The sequence below is a fragment of the Acipenser ruthenus genome, chromosome 21 (assembly GCF_902713425.1).
Source record: "Acipenser ruthenus chromosome 21, fAciRut3.2 maternal haplotype, whole genome shotgun sequence".
NCBI lineage: Eukaryota > Metazoa > Chordata > Actinopteri > Acipenseriformes > Acipenseridae > Acipenser > Acipenser ruthenus.
Window position 1 is genome coordinate 2,073,801 of NC_081209.1, and position 14,900 is coordinate 2,088,700.

Consider the following 14,900-nt stretch of genomic DNA (forward strand, 5'->3'; position numbering starts at 1 on the left):
CTCTGCATAGCGGATAGTGGTGGCAGGCATTGTGTAAGGGTGTTGACTGTACAGTGCTGAAATTAGTTTGAAAACAACTCTGAGGTTCAAAGCTGGTTAATTTAAAGGATTCTGCAGGTCATGTAGTTTCCCGACCACTGCAGCCAACCGGAAACATGTAGTTACGTCGTGGCTGTGTGTGGAGCTCTGTGGAAAACCTCCCTTCAGGGCGGCGAGTAGGTGTCTGGGAAAGTGTGTTCCCTGTTTCTGTTGTGACCAGATCTTTTGTTAAGCTCCTTGTTTAGCCCTGACCAGATCTTTAATGCATGCTCGTTGTTTAAAACTGATCCAATTAAACAGGGGCTGCTGGAGCTGGAGATGGTGCTGCCCACGGTGGACAGCGATGAGAAGAATGGGCTGAACCTCCTGCGCAGGGTCTGGGTGGGGCGCTTTGACGTGGAGGAGGAGGGCAGGGCACTGGCAGAGAGGTGAGTGCTTTCCCTTGTGTGAATAGCACATGAGGTGCTCTGCAAGGCATGTGAGTTTCAAGTCCTGTCCTGTTGTAACCCCCTGTCTTTGCCTCTCTCTCTCTCCAGGCTGTGGGAGACTATGGCACTGGAGCTGGACCCTGGCCTGTGCTCCCTGCTCATCGGGGATGTGATCCACCACGAGGAGGCCGTGCGGCAGGCTGGGGCCGAGGCCCTCTCCAGAGCCGTGGCTCAGTACAGCAGGCAGGCAGCCCAGGTCCTGGGCAAGCTGATGGAGATCTACCAGGAGAAGCTCTATGTGAGTCCCTCCCAGCATTCAAAGGAATAGTTTATTCAGAGCGATGAACACACCGGCACGGATAGAAGAGCATTGTTAATGACTGCTGTGTGTGTGTGTGTGTGTGTGTGTGTTTCATCTGCAGAGGCCTCCGCCTGTACTGGACGCTCTGGGTCGAGTGATATCTGAAGCCCCTCCGGACCAGTGGGAGGCCAGGTACTGTTCAGATTGTTACTGGGGAGACCCAAGAACCAGGCAGATCCAGCTGCTGCTATCGCACAGGCTGCTTTTGGATCTGGGAATTAGAGTTGGGGAGGGGCAGTGGGGGTTGCATGAATTGTGAACTCTTAGATGCAAAAATGTAGATGGAGGGTGTCCATTTGATTTGATTCAATTTTTTTGTTATATATAAAATGATTGAAGGAAAAAACACAATTCACCATTTTCTGCAGTCGACCAGTATGGCTCCAATTATAACCATACCTGAACCATAGGATCGAAATAAGACTCCTATTGCATAGCAGTTTCACCCATTCCAGGTTTTAATATCCGCTTGATTAGGTGCAGTTTATAGGTGACAAGCTCAGGTGTGTCTTATTATACTCCTAGTAAAATCCGGAACGGCTCAGCCTGCTATGCAATGGGTTTCCACCCCTGACTGAAGTGGCTGGGTCGCACCTTTTCTCGGTGGTGTTTCGGGGTCCTAAACCAGGCTGTCCTCTTGTGTTGCTTCCCTGCAGGTGTGGGATCGCGCTGGCCCTGAACAAGCTCTCCCAGTACCTCGACGGCTCCCAGGTCACCCCCCTCTTCCAGTTCTTTGTCCCCGAAGCCCTCAATGACCGCCATGCTGAGGTCAGGAAGTGCATGCTGGACGCAGCCCTGTCGGCTCTCAACACTCACGGGAAGGTATGTGGTGTCTGTGTCGGGAAGCTTACTTGCTTGCATTGAATTAAGTGATCCTACTTGTAAACAAAATAAACTAAGTACAGGATTCTGAAGTACACACTGCAGAGGCAGCTTTTCAGAATTTCATGATCTGGATGCACTGCGATCTTTAGACTGTCTGTGTGCGTCAGTGTTTTACAATGTCCTTGGTCACAATACCTGATTTCTTTTGTTTCTGTCCCAGGACAACGTGAGCTCCCTGTTGCCTGTCTTTGAGGAGTTTCTGAAGAACGCTCCACAGGACGCGAGCTACGACTCTGTCCGGCAGAGCGTGGTCATCCTCATGGGCTCTCTGGCCAAGCATCTGGACAAGAGCGACCCCAAAGTGAAACCCATTGTGGCCAAGCTGATCACCGCGCTGTGCACGCCCTCCCAGCAGGTCAGTCATTGCCTCTTATTCCATTGTACAGCAGCTTCAGGAATCTTCACCGTGGGGTGCCAACATGAAATACAGAAATCTGTTTCGCTGTCCTTGAGATTGACAGCTATGGCAGGACAGCCAGTCCATTAGCATTACACTCCATCATTACACTCAATGAAGACAGACCAGCAGTGTCCTTGCAGAACGCAGTTTGAGTCGCCCTGTTAATTCAATGCAGAGGGGCTTTTGAACCCTTGCAGGCTCACTAAAGCCGATTGCAATCTAAGCCTCTTTATCCCCCCCCTCAGGTCCAGGAATCGGTGGCTGGCTGCCTGCCCCCCCTGGTCCCCGCTATCAGGGAGGATGCGGGCGGGATGGTTCAGAAGCTGCTGCAGCTGCTGCTGGAGTCTGATAAGTACGCAGAGAGGAAGGGGGCTGCGTACGGGCTGGCTGGGCTGGTGAAGGGGCTGGGGATCCTGTCCCTCAAGCAGCTGGAGATCATGGCCACCCTGACCGACGGCATCCAGGACAAGAAGAACTTCCGACGCCGGGAAGGTGAGGGACGACTCATTAACATGAATTCATTCATTAAGAAATTACAGGGATGGAAATAAGGCTCTATCTATCTGTCTGTCTTACAGTTGTGTGTTTTAAAGTTCTGGGTATCCTAACCCAGTCCCTGCTCGTGCACAAACAACGTTAACAAGCTTGCTGGAGCAGCAGTTCAGTGTAGTCGTTGCTGGTTATCCCCTGCCTCTCTCTGATCACCCTGCTGTGTGCTGCTGTTTGCAGGAGCCCTGTTTGCCTTCGAGATGCTCTGCAACATGCTGGGGAAGCTCTTTGAACCCTACGTGGTGCACGTCCTGCCCCACCTGCTGCTGTGCTTCGGGGACGGGAACCAGTACGTCCGAGAGGTCAGTGGAAACCAGCCATTCACGAGCCGTTCAGGGACATTGATCGATTTATACATCTTGATTATTACATAGTGTGTTCACCTATTTGAGTATAAAATTAGTCTTTCAGTATGCATGTTGTAACCAATACGTTTTCAAATCCTATTCTCCTAAACCCTTGAAATTGCTGATAAGACTCATTGTCTCTGGATGGGGGTGGTGTGTTAATAGACCAGAAATAGAAATGATCTGGGGGTGGTGTGTTAGCAGATTAGCATTAGAAATGATCTGGGGGTGGTGTGTTAGCAGATCAGCATTAGAAATGATCTCCGTCTCGCTCGTAGTTCAGTAGCTGTGTAGTGCTGATCTCTCCACAGTCAGGACCCTGGTGTAAGTGTGCCCCTCTCCTTTCCCCCTCGTTCCCCAGGCTGCTGATGACTGTGCCAAGGCGGTGATGAGGAACCTGAGTGCCCACGGCGTGAAGCTGGTCCTGCCCTCCCTCCTGCTGGCTCTGGAGGAGGAGTCCTGGAGAACCAAAGCAGGTGGGCGGACGCTGCTCTCGTTTCCTTCATCCATCTCCTTTCCACTCACACTGCTGTCTGTCTTTAAGTTGAGGGCCATGTGATGATTGCATAAAACAAGAAATATTTAATTGTAGACTTCTAGATACATTTTCCCTTATTAGGTATTGCTTGTGTTAAGTTGATTTTTTGTGTCCTCTAATGTAAAGAATTGGGAATGTTAACTTTCTCAAAGTATAATATGAAGTGTTTATTTAATTTTAGGATTTATTGGGGTTTTGGGAAGGGGCTGTATAGTGAGGGTAAAGCTCAGGCACTCCTATTACATAGCAGTTTGATCCATTCCTGGTGTTACTATGAGCTTGTTAGCTATACACTGTGGCTCATGAAGTGTAGTAAAACCTGGAATGGGTGAAACTGCTCTGCAGCAGGAGGCTCATTTCTATCCCTGCAGTATTCCCAGCAGTTCGGGTTGTCGCGTCTCCCTGTGTTCCTCGCAGTCTCTCTCTCACGCTCACTCTGCTCCCTGTTTCTCCCAGGCTCTGTGGAGCTCCTCGGTGCCATGGCGTTCTGCGCCCCCAAGCAGCTCTCCTCCTGCCTGCCCAACATCGTGCCCAAGCTCACGGAGGTGCTCACAGACTCCCACGTCAAGGTGCAGAAGGCTGGGCAGCAGGCCCTGCGGCTGATCGGCTCCGTCATCCGCAACCCGGAGATCCTGGGTGAGCAGCCGGGGGGTCACGGGGTACCGGGGCACATGTGCTTTAAACTGAAGGAGAGGAAGAATTTGTAGAAATGTTTTTTAAACATCAGCAAGTAAGATCCATAAAGCGTAGATCAAAAAAATGAGATTGAGACCCAACAGGTGGTCTGGGATTCTGATCCTCGCATATTTATTTGATTCTTAAACCCTTGTTTATGGGGAATAACTGTTCTATACTGCAGCACTATAACTTGATGCATTGACCCCATAATTAACATTGCTGAATTTAGAAATTCCAGGGATGGAAATAAGGCTCCTGTTGCATAGCAGTTTCATCCAGTCCTGGTTTTGCTATGTGTTTAATAAGAGACACCAAGCTTGTTGCCTATACACTGTGGCTAATCAAGCTGGTATTAAAACCTGGAATGGGTGAAACTGCTATGCAGGAGGAGTCTTATTCCCATCCCTGAATGATGGTAAAAACAGGTTTGCTATCGAGCAGGTTTACGAGTGTTATTGTCGGTTGTAAGGTCTTGTTCAGACCATGGAAGCAGCCCCCTTGTCTTTGCTGTTCCCCGCAGTAGCGTGCTTGTGTGTTCTTGACCGTGTGTTTGATTTGCAGCTATCACCCCGATCCTGCTCGACGCCCTGACGGACCCCTCCAGGAAGACACACAAGTGCCTGCAGACGCTGCTGGACACCAAGTTCGTTCACTTCATCGACGCCCCCTCGCTGGCTCTCATCATGCCCATCGTGCAGCGCGCGTTCCAGGACCGCTCCACCGACACGCGCAAGATGGCAGCGCAGATCATCGGCAACATGTACTCCCTCACCGACCAGAAGGTGCGCAGACACAGGGGCAGAGAGGGAGTGGAGTTCAATAGGACAGCCTGCCGCTTCACTGAAAGGTCTCCTCTTCGTGTGAGAAGAAGTGGAAGCTGAAGGCACAGCTATCCTGCTAGGAGGGGCAGAAGTCACGTACCATGTCCTTTTTAAACTTCTGTTTGTCCTCTTCCAGGACCTGTCTCCTTACCTGCCCAGCGTAATACCAGGACTGAAGGCCTCCCTGTTGGATCCCGTTCCTGAGGTGGGTTTGTTCTCAACTTTATTTTTAATAAAACATTTTACTTCATCAGAATAGTTGGAATGCTGCACAGAAGTCCAGTTAAGGTGGATGATGAGGAGAGGTTTATGACATTTGTTTTAAAACGAGCACATTGTTGTGGTGGGTGTTTTGAGGAGCTCAGTGTAATTGCTCCTGGTGGTGTTGGTAGGTGCGGACGGTGTCTGCCAAGGCGCTGGGTGCCATGGTGAAGGGGATGGGCGAGTCCTGCTTCGATGACCTCCTGCCCTGGCTCATGGAGACCCTGGCCTCGGAGCAGAGCTCAGTGGACCGATCCGGGGCAGCACAAGGTGAGACTGACAGTTACTACTGAGCAATGGAGCAGCTTATAGGAAAGGAATGACTGGCTTCACAAACCCAGGGTAGCAGAAACCTTGTCCCTTTGAAACACTCATACAAGCTGCAGCTTATAAGAAACTGAATGGAGGAGAGAAATGTGGAGGCCCTCTTGAAGTTCCAGATTAACAAACTGCTAACGACACAGAGCTAGCAGGAAACCAGCAGCTTGATGCTTGTAGGAGCTTTTAAATGAACCTCCAGCTATTTAGAACTTAAAGCTTCTACTAATGTCTGCGTTTAGGAGAATCCTGGCATTAGCTTTGCTCGTGTTAAATACCTTGCGAACACGGCTGCTAGGTTTCAGTTCCGGGGGAACCCCTCTTTCGCTAGCCTGGGTCTCTCTGACCTGTTGGTCCTCTCTGTCTAAGGTTTGGCTGAGGTGATGGCTGGCCTGGGTGTGGAGAAGCTGGACAAGCTCATGCCGGATGTGGTTGCGACGGCCAGCAAGGTGGACATCGCCTCCCACGTGCGCGACGGCTACATCATGATGTTCATCTACCTGCCCCTCACCTTTGGGGACAAGTTCACCCCCTACGTCGGACCCATCATCCCCTGCATTCTCAAGGTAGCCCGCCGTACCCAGCAGTAACTAATAGAGCTGCGTAGGATTTGTTTATTAATAACTTGGATCATGATCCCCAGGTTTTGTGAATGGCAGGCACTTAGTTGGGATTGATGGGTGGGGGAGTGCATTCTAACAGATATAATGATGCTGGCTGCTATAGGACATGGGGGGGGGGGGAGTATTTGCAATAGTTTTCATTGCACAATCAAGAGCAGTCAGAGGTGCCGTGCTGAGCCTTGCTGTGCCGAGTGTTCTGGGGGTGCGCAGTGTTCACGGTGACTCAGGTTCTGGTTTGCTGGTTTACAGGCTCTGGCGGATGAGAACGAGTACGTGCGTGACACGGCTCTGCGTGCGGGGCAGAGGATCATCAGCATGTACGCAGAGACCGCCATCGCCCTGCTGCTGCCAGAGCTGGAGCAGGGACTGTTTGATGACCTGTGGAGGATCAGGTAAAGAGGGGCGTCCTGTATATACACACACACACACACACACACACACACTGATACACACACACACGCGCGCACACACTGATACACACACACACACGCGCGCACACACTGATACACACACACACACACACGCACACACACACGCACGGGCTTGTACAGGGACCCTGCAACATGGCAAGCTTAAACACCACACCAGCTCTTAGGGTTAAGCAGTAAACTATATTTATTATTATTATTATTATTATTATTATTATTATTATTATTATTATTGATATAGTTATTAGTAGTAATAGTAGTAGTCGTTTAAGGAAACGACACCATCTTCATTGAGTGCTTGTATTTGATTTGGGACGATATTTAAAAATGTGACGTGTGTGTGTGAGACCAGAAAAAGCCAGCATGCAGTTTTTCAATCTTCAATACGAACTGGCATGCTGCTTCTCAACCGAGTCTTCTGTTTCTGTTTCTCCCCCCCAGGTTCAGCTCCGTGCAGTTGCTAGGCGACCTGCTGTTCCACATTTCAGGCGTGTCGGGTAAGATGACGACTGAGACCGCCTCCGAGGACGACAACTTTGGCACAGCGCAGTCAAACAAGGTACTGCATAATAACAACAATGAAAACGGTAATATTAACAATTCTAAATCCATTGTCCTGTGTCGCATTGATGGTGTTTTCAATGCAATTCCAGGCGATCATCGGTGCCCTGGGTGGTGTGAGGAGGAACAACGTGCTGGCCGGTCTCTACATGGGCCGCTCGGACACGCAGCTGGTGGTGCGGCAGGCGTCCCTCCACGTGTGGAAGATCGTGGTGTCGAACACACCCCGCACGCTGCGGGAGATCCTGCCCACGCTCTTCAGCCTGCTCCTGGGCTTCCTGGCCAGCACCTGCCCTGATAAGAGAACGGTACGTCTCCCTGCGGTCACTCCAGTTTATGAATTAACAACCAATGGGGGTCAGAACATCGCTCTGCAGGAATCGCCCCCAGCCACAGTCAGAATCAGGACCCTCACTTTGATCTGGTACTCGGAGGAGCGTTCTTCTGATTTTTGTTGTGTGTTTTCATTGGTATTGTAAGTATTGATTGCAGCAGTTCATTCCTTGTTCATCACTTGTGTTTCCTTTTAGTGCAGATGTTCATGACATTGCCCGCCTGTCATTTGAAAGATTGTGCTGCCTTTGTATATATTTATTATGTATTATAGCATTGCATTTCAGTGATTGTTGGGTCTTTGGGCTTTAAATCAGAGACATTAGAGTGCATATCATGAAGTGGTCTTGTCTGTAACTGCTAAATGAATTGTGTGTCTGTGTGTGTGTGTGTGTGTGCATGTGTTCAGATTGCTGCCCGGACTCTGGGGGATCTGGTGCGCAAGCTGGGTGAGAAGATTCTCCCTGAGATCATCCCGATCCTGGAGGAGGGGCTCCGCTCGGAGAAGAGTGACCAGAGGCAAGGGGTCTGCATCGGCCTGAGCGAGATCATGAAGTCAACCAGCAAGGACGCGGTCAGTCCTTTTTCATCAGAGTATTAAAACATTAAAGTTGCTGAGCTGTGTCTCAACAAGCTGCACACCACACATTTTGCTTATTCCGTTTTGTACCCTGTCTGAATTTGACACGGGTTCCGGTGTGGGGAGTTTGGTTTAAACAGCTTGCCTCTCAGTACCGTGAGTCTGATTCCAGTCCGGAGTGCTTGCAGTGTTTTTGCTGGTTCAGTGTTTTTACCAGCCTGTCTCTCTCAGGTGCTGGTGTTCTCCGAGTCTCTGGTCCCCACAGTGCGGAAGGCTCTGTGTGACCCCCTGGAGGAGGTGCGGGAGGCGGCTGGCAAGACCTTCGAGCAGCTGCACTGCACCATCGGACACCAGGCTCTGGACGACATCCTGCCCGCCCTGCTGGAGCAGCTGGTGAGTACCCCAGCAACGCGGCCCCTCACCATCTATACAGGACTGTCACGAAGATAGAATGCAAAGGAAACCAGGGTATGATGTCTGAAATAAATAACTCCCGTTCTACTGCTCGCTCTCTCCTTGCATTCATCTGTACTTTGAGGGACTCCCAAGAGATTTTTTTTCCTGCTTATTCAAAGGCTGCTAGTCGCTGAAGATTTTAGGATTGTTTTGAAGAGATCAGTGCGTTAAGTTTGGTTCATAGTTGCTGTTTTACCGTACCTGCAATTGGACAATTCCTGCTAACGCTCCAGGCAGGAACCTCTTTGAGGATGCTAATGGCTTCTCTTGCAGGATGATGAGAACACCTCTGAGTTTGCCCTGGATGGGTTGAAGCAGGTGATGGCTGTCAAGAGTCGATCGGTGCTGCCTTACCTCGTGCCAAAGGTGAGAGCTTGGAAATCAGAAAGGAAAAGAGAGAGGTTTAGGGGTGATTGTCGGTACAGAAAAAAAAAATCTCATGATATCCATGATTTCAGATGAGTGGAGTATTTTGAACTTACTTGTAGCTTGAGTCCACGTGCCAAATTAAAGAAGACGGGCCATTGTACTGGGCTTTGTATTTTAACCACCTGTTTATATAGTGCAGAAATTGCATTATAAAGAAAGGGAGGGGGGGTTTTAATAACTGGTAAAGACGCCTGTCGTTGTGAGACCTGTAGACTGATCTCTCTTCTCACTGTAGTCTGTAAAGTGCTGTAACAGTTAACTGTGCTTTGCTTTGCTTTGTGTGTGTGTGTAGCTCACAGCTCCTCCGGTGAACACCCGTGTCCTTGCGTTCCTGTCGGCCGTGGCTGGGGATGCTCTGACCCGCCACCTCGCTGTCATCCTGCCCGCTCTGATGTCTGCACTGAAGGAGAAGCTCGGGGCAGAGGAGGTAGAACAGGTAAGAGCTGAGGAAGGAGGGGAAGGGCTCAGCCATCAGCCTCTCATGGATTTTGGTGCTTTCCTCCCTTTTTATCAAGCTGTTGCATGCAAGCTTCCCGGCATTGCCCCTGGATCAAGCTTGAAACCTGGGCTGTGGGAGCAGTTGAGTCTCTGTGCCCATCTAATCCTTGGTCTCTACTGTAAGCTTATGATTTGAAGCTAGAATCTAAAAAAAATATTAATTTGATCATTTTTATTTTGTGTACTTTTTGTAAGCAATCATAAATTATATATTTTTAAAAACTTGAGTAGAAATAATAACAGAATCTAAATAAGATGGTGGACCCGTAGATAAGCTGAACGAATGGCGTTTCCCCCCCCGGTCTCCTCAGGAGCTGGCGAGCTGCCAGGCGGTTATCCTGTCTGTGGAGGACGAGGTGGGCCAGCGCATCATCATCGAGGACCTCCTGGAGGCCAGCCGCAGCGCCGACGTGGGCATGAGGAGAGCGGCCGCCACCCTCCTCAACGGCTACGTCAGCAAGACCAAGGCTGACTACAGCGCCCACACCCGGAGCCTGGTGTCCGGCCTGGTCCGGCTCTTCAACGACGGGGACTCCGCGGTGCTGAACGAGAGCTGGGACGCGCTGAGCAGCATCACCAAGGTAGCTGACCAGTTACTATTACAGCTGAAATTGCAATTCCAATCAGTTACAGTGATGCTGCAGTCATTCCAGTTCTAATTCCAATCAGTTACAGTGATGCTGCAGTCATTCCAGTTCTAATTCCAATCATGGTGTGTGCTGGGATCGCTGTCAAACTACTGAACCAATCCTGAAGGGGGGGGGGGGGGGGGGGTTATGTGAATGCATGCAGGAGGCAAGTTTAGAAGAGAGAGCCAGCTGAAAATTGGGTATCAAGGTGTTGTTTTTTTTTTTTTTTTGGGAGTGGAGAAAAATGCCAAGCACACACTAAGGGCTAGCAATCAATGTTTCCATGTTTTATTTACAAAACAAGGGAAGGACTGACAACCCCGGCTGTGTGTTTGCTTCAGGGACTGCTCTGCCTCTGTTCCAAGCAGAGGTTTGTTTCCCAGAGATAGCCTTGAACTCAGTAGCTGACTTTATCGCTGGTTCGTTTCCTGCAGAAACTCGACGCCGGGAGCCAGCTGGCGCTGATCGATGACCTGCACAGGGATATTCGCACGGCAGGGAACGAAGCCAAGGGGGAGACCCTGCCAGGGTTCTGCCTGCCCAAGAAGGGCGTGACCTCCATCCTGCCCGTGCTGCGGGAGGGGGTGCTGACAGGCAGTCCGGAGCAGAAGGAGGAAGCAGCCAAGGCCCTGGGGCTGGTCATCAAGCTGACCTCCGCTGAGGCGCTGCGGCCCTCCGTGGTCAACATCACCGGACCCCTCATCCGCATCTTGGGAGACCGATTCAGCTGGAACGTCAAGGTGGCGCTGCTGGAGACCCTGACCCTGCTGCTCGCCAAGGTGAGGGGTCTGTACTGGGCTGTGACACTCATGAGAGACCTGAGAATCATCCTCGACACAACTGCAGTTCAACGCTGCCGTCCTGCAGGCAACTCTGCATTAACACTGCCCTAGGATAACTAACTAACACTTTCTCGCTCTGGGCATTTATATATTGCAGTATGTTTGTTGTTATATTTTGTTGTATTTTCTATTCTATTTGTATTTGAGGTAGTTTCTATTCAGCAGTTTTGAATGGAATTAGATTTCCTCGAGGTCACGTTTACAGTATTATTAGAACATCATTCTTTTGGCTTATTTCTAGAATAGATGATGTTATGATTACTGTAGCAATCCTGTTTAATACAGCTGCTGTGTTCATTGCCTCGAGCGGCGTCACGTGAAAGGCGCTATATAAGTGCAGACTCTGTTGTGAAGAGTAAAGACCGTCTCTTCCCCTCCAGGTTGGCATCTTCCTCAAGCCCTTCCTGCCGCAGCTCCAGACCACCTTCCTGAAGGCCCTGCAGGACTCGAACCGCTCGGTGAGGCTGCGAGCCGCCCAGGCGCTGGGGAAGCTCATCGCCATCCACACCAAGGTGGACCCCCTGTTCACAGAGCAGCTCAACGGGATCCGCTCGGCCGAGGACCCCGGGGTCAGGTAAGCACCCAGCACTCCGCGCTGCAGACCCGGGCTGGGGAGCGGATGATCTAAAGCCTTGTTGGAGAGTTAGCCCGGGCACTAGAGGGGTGTGGGGGATATCCGCGTGTGTGGTACAGCTCCCTGTACAGTGACTGATCTGTGCTCTCTGTTCTCAGGGAGACCATGCTGCAGGCTCTGCGTTTCGTTATCCAGGGGGCCGGGGGTAAGGTGGACCCTGCAATCCGAAGGAGCATCACCACCACTCTGCTGAGCATGCTGGGCCACGATGAGGTGAGGGGTGGGGTGGGGTGCTCTGCGGATAACTGCCTAGCAGGATGATGCACTGTAGCTTATAATGTCTGTTTCACAAACCGATGAGCACTGATCTATGACTGCTTTACCTTACCCAACATTGGTGCTTAACCATAATTCTGCATATAAATCATACCAACTTGGACCCCTTTTAAAGATCTTACTTTATTGCTTGTTAAAAACACATATACCATATTTCATGGTTTCATGCGGCCTACAGAGGTTTATTTTCAAGATGAACAAGATTTGCATAACAATAGTCATTGAGATATGTTTAGTGATTTGCATGAGAATGTAGGCCAGCTTCAGCGAGTCATCACACTGGAGGCTTCTGTGGTCTGCCTGTATCCTTCAAACTGTAGAGCTAGCGAAGCTGCTTGTTAGTGACTTGCATGTACTGAGCATCGCGCCTATAGCAATGCAATTGAAGAGGCTGAGGAGCTAGATCTCACAATGAAAATGTATCTCTTAAGACAGGATACTAGGCTAGTGCAGAGGATGTGGTTTTTATGTAGAGTAGGTGATAAAATTAAACAAAAACTCAACTAACCGGTCTCATTAAAAGTAAGCGTGGGTTTTAGCGAAGTACTAAAAGTTTGCAGACACTTCTATTTTTATAAAAAAAATAATTAACTTCAGATGATTTGCAAGCTGGAAGCAACTTTCTTTGTTTCCAGTGAAATGGCTTGATAGTTACTTGCACAGCACGGTGGTCTCCAGTTAAATGTAAAGCAAAATGACTCTTTGCTGAAACCTGTGCTACTTCATGAATGGAAGTACACACCCCGTTGCAAAGCAGAGTGACCCTTCACTGTTTAAGAAGCCTTGTGTGTATTTGAGCTCCCAGTGAACTGCAGTGGTTCAAACGGCAGTGCTTCATTGGCACAGCCCTGGGCGCTGCATGTGCAGAAGACCGCTCATTGAAGGCGTCTCTGTCTGTCTCTGTCTCTGCCCCTGTGCAGGATGCCATGCGCATGGCCTCAGCGGGCTGCCTGGGAGAGCTGTGTGCTTTCCTGCCGGAGGACGAGCTGCAGACTGTCCTGCAGCAGCACATACTGGGTAAGGACCTGAATGCACGACTGTGTCTCTGTGTATTATCTTAGCTGTCTAAGCTGGGTATCTGCAGGTTAAACAGATGCTTCTAACTGTACCCGGTTTGGGGTTTTCTTTTTTTTGGCGTGCATTTGGTATTGATTTTTACGCTTGCTGCAGGGGACGCTTTTGTTTTAATGAGAGTTTTATCATTCCGAAGAAAAGGGATTGTTTGGGAAGACTCTGGCTGTCTGTTTTTTGTTTCTAAGTTTATTTATGTTATTTTATTGCACCTGTAATAGATAATGCATGCCATCCACTTGTTCCAACTTGCTTAGTCAGTTGTGCTTTGCATTGCTAGAGAGAGAAATACAGCCATGTGCTGCATATGAGAAATTGATTGACTGTTAAAATACTAGATGTGTTTAAGATTGAGTGCAAGATGTGAGCTCATAGACCCTGAATATCCCTCCCTCCTCTCTCTCTCTCTCTCTCTCTCTCTCTCTCTCTCTCTCTCTCTCTCTCTCCCTCTCTCTCTCTCTGTGTAGCGGACGTGTCTGGTATTGATTGGATGGTGAGACATGGGCGGAGTGTGGCTCTCTCTATTGCAATGAAGGCAGCTCCCAGCAAGCTTTGCAGCGAGGAGTACAGCGCTGAGGTGGTTGACATGATCATGAGCAATGCCGCTGCGGACCGGGTAAGAGAACAGCTGAGCGGCACAGGGCTCTGTCCAGGGGGTGGCGTGGGCGCCTGTACCACGGTGTGCTGACTGTGCCTTGTCTGTCACCTTGCAGATCCCCATTGCCACGAGTGGGATCAGAGCCGTGGGCTTTCTAATGAAGCACCAGATCGAGAGCGAGGGAGGGAGTGTGCCTGCCAAGGTCTCCACTCATCTTGTAAAGGTAAAGTTCAACACGGGCTCCAGTTCATGTTACACCTGCCCCATCCCCTCCTAGCATCTCAATCGAGTGGTGCTTGCATTTTAATGTCCACCTTCATTCTTATCTAGCCCTTTTATTGTTATTTAGGGGTTTAACCTTGACAGTGTCTTTTAATAGTCAGTGCAACTGTGGATCACATATTATACAAGTAACTGGAACGGTCTACACCCAAACCATTCAATAGAATAAGAACTTCTACAGTCACAGTAAGCTCTGGAATACCAGGATTAAAACACAGCCTCATAATGCCATTCCACTGGCACTGTCAGCTGTTATAAGCCAGAACACACACAGCACTGTGGCTCCTGACCTAATAATCATTTTAGCTGTAACTGTATTTCTGATCTATTTTATTTCACAGTGTCTCCAGAATCCGTCGAGTGACATCAAGCTGGTGGCGGAGAAGATGGTGTGGTGGGTGAACAAGGAGCCCACCCCCCCCATGACCCCCGTGGTGATCAAACCCATCCTGAAGGCCCTGCTGGACAACACCAAGGACAAGAACACCAGCGTGCGGGCCTACGCTGACCAGGCCATCGTCAACCTGCTGAAGATGAGGGAGGGAGGCGCCGTCTCTCAGGTAACGCTCTGACCACAGCCCCGGGTCACAGCTCCGACCCAGCCCCAGCCCCGGGTCACAGCTCCGACCCAGCCCCAGCCCCCGATCCCAGCTCCGACCCAGCCCCGGGTCACAGCTCCGACCCAGCCCCAGCCCCCGATCACAGCTCCGACCCAGCCCCAGACCTCGATCCCAGCTCAGACCCAGAGGACGGAGCAGCAAGTACAGTGATACAGGAAAGGAGTTGGATCCTGTTCACTGCCTGCTTTAACCCTTTGCTGCTCAGTGTTCAGTATGTTTGACATTGAGAAAATAGGCAATAAATTGGTATGATAACATACCCAGGGCAGTAAAGGGTTAAAACGTGAATGTACCACCGATCAGAAAACCAATCTGCTGAGATCTAGAGAAGGATTTTGTTTGTGAAGAGCAGAGATCCTGCTCCTGAATTGAAGTGCAAGTCTAAATGATTGATTGATTGTGACTGTAGACCTGT

General features: G+C 50.1%; 1 protein-coding gene across 1 annotated transcript in view; it reads left to right on the plus strand.

The window, feature by feature from the left end:
* LOC117428115 (stalled ribosome sensor GCN1-like) overlaps nucleotides 1-14,900 on the plus strand; it is a 29,847-nt gene that overhangs the window by 13,817 nt on the left and 1,130 nt on the right. Inside the window, exons 29-56 of the mRNA XM_058994219.1 lie at nucleotides 340-467; nucleotides 576-765; nucleotides 890-960; nucleotides 1,485-1,650; nucleotides 1,874-2,068; nucleotides 2,359-2,605; nucleotides 2,843-2,964; nucleotides 3,371-3,485; nucleotides 4,004-4,183; nucleotides 4,787-5,007; nucleotides 5,183-5,251; nucleotides 5,439-5,577; nucleotides 5,995-6,191; nucleotides 6,498-6,640; nucleotides 7,118-7,235; nucleotides 7,330-7,545; nucleotides 7,980-8,144; nucleotides 8,382-8,543; nucleotides 8,880-8,972; nucleotides 9,328-9,471; nucleotides 9,845-10,114; nucleotides 10,597-10,941; nucleotides 11,385-11,578; nucleotides 11,737-11,851; nucleotides 12,835-12,931; nucleotides 13,453-13,601; nucleotides 13,699-13,806; nucleotides 14,207-14,425. Coding sequence (XP_058850202.1) covers nucleotides 340-467; nucleotides 576-765; nucleotides 890-960; nucleotides 1,485-1,650; nucleotides 1,874-2,068; nucleotides 2,359-2,605; nucleotides 2,843-2,964; nucleotides 3,371-3,485; nucleotides 4,004-4,183; nucleotides 4,787-5,007; nucleotides 5,183-5,251; nucleotides 5,439-5,577; nucleotides 5,995-6,191; nucleotides 6,498-6,640; nucleotides 7,118-7,235; nucleotides 7,330-7,545; nucleotides 7,980-8,144; nucleotides 8,382-8,543; nucleotides 8,880-8,972; nucleotides 9,328-9,471; nucleotides 9,845-10,114; nucleotides 10,597-10,941; nucleotides 11,385-11,578; nucleotides 11,737-11,851; nucleotides 12,835-12,931; nucleotides 13,453-13,601; nucleotides 13,699-13,806; nucleotides 14,207-14,425 — 4,578 coding nt within the window. The remainder of the gene's footprint in view (nucleotides 1-339; nucleotides 468-575; nucleotides 766-889; nucleotides 961-1,484; nucleotides 1,651-1,873; nucleotides 2,069-2,358; nucleotides 2,606-2,842; nucleotides 2,965-3,370; nucleotides 3,486-4,003; nucleotides 4,184-4,786; nucleotides 5,008-5,182; nucleotides 5,252-5,438; nucleotides 5,578-5,994; nucleotides 6,192-6,497; nucleotides 6,641-7,117; nucleotides 7,236-7,329; nucleotides 7,546-7,979; nucleotides 8,145-8,381; nucleotides 8,544-8,879; nucleotides 8,973-9,327; nucleotides 9,472-9,844; nucleotides 10,115-10,596; nucleotides 10,942-11,384; nucleotides 11,579-11,736; nucleotides 11,852-12,834; nucleotides 12,932-13,452; nucleotides 13,602-13,698; nucleotides 13,807-14,206; nucleotides 14,426-14,900) is intronic.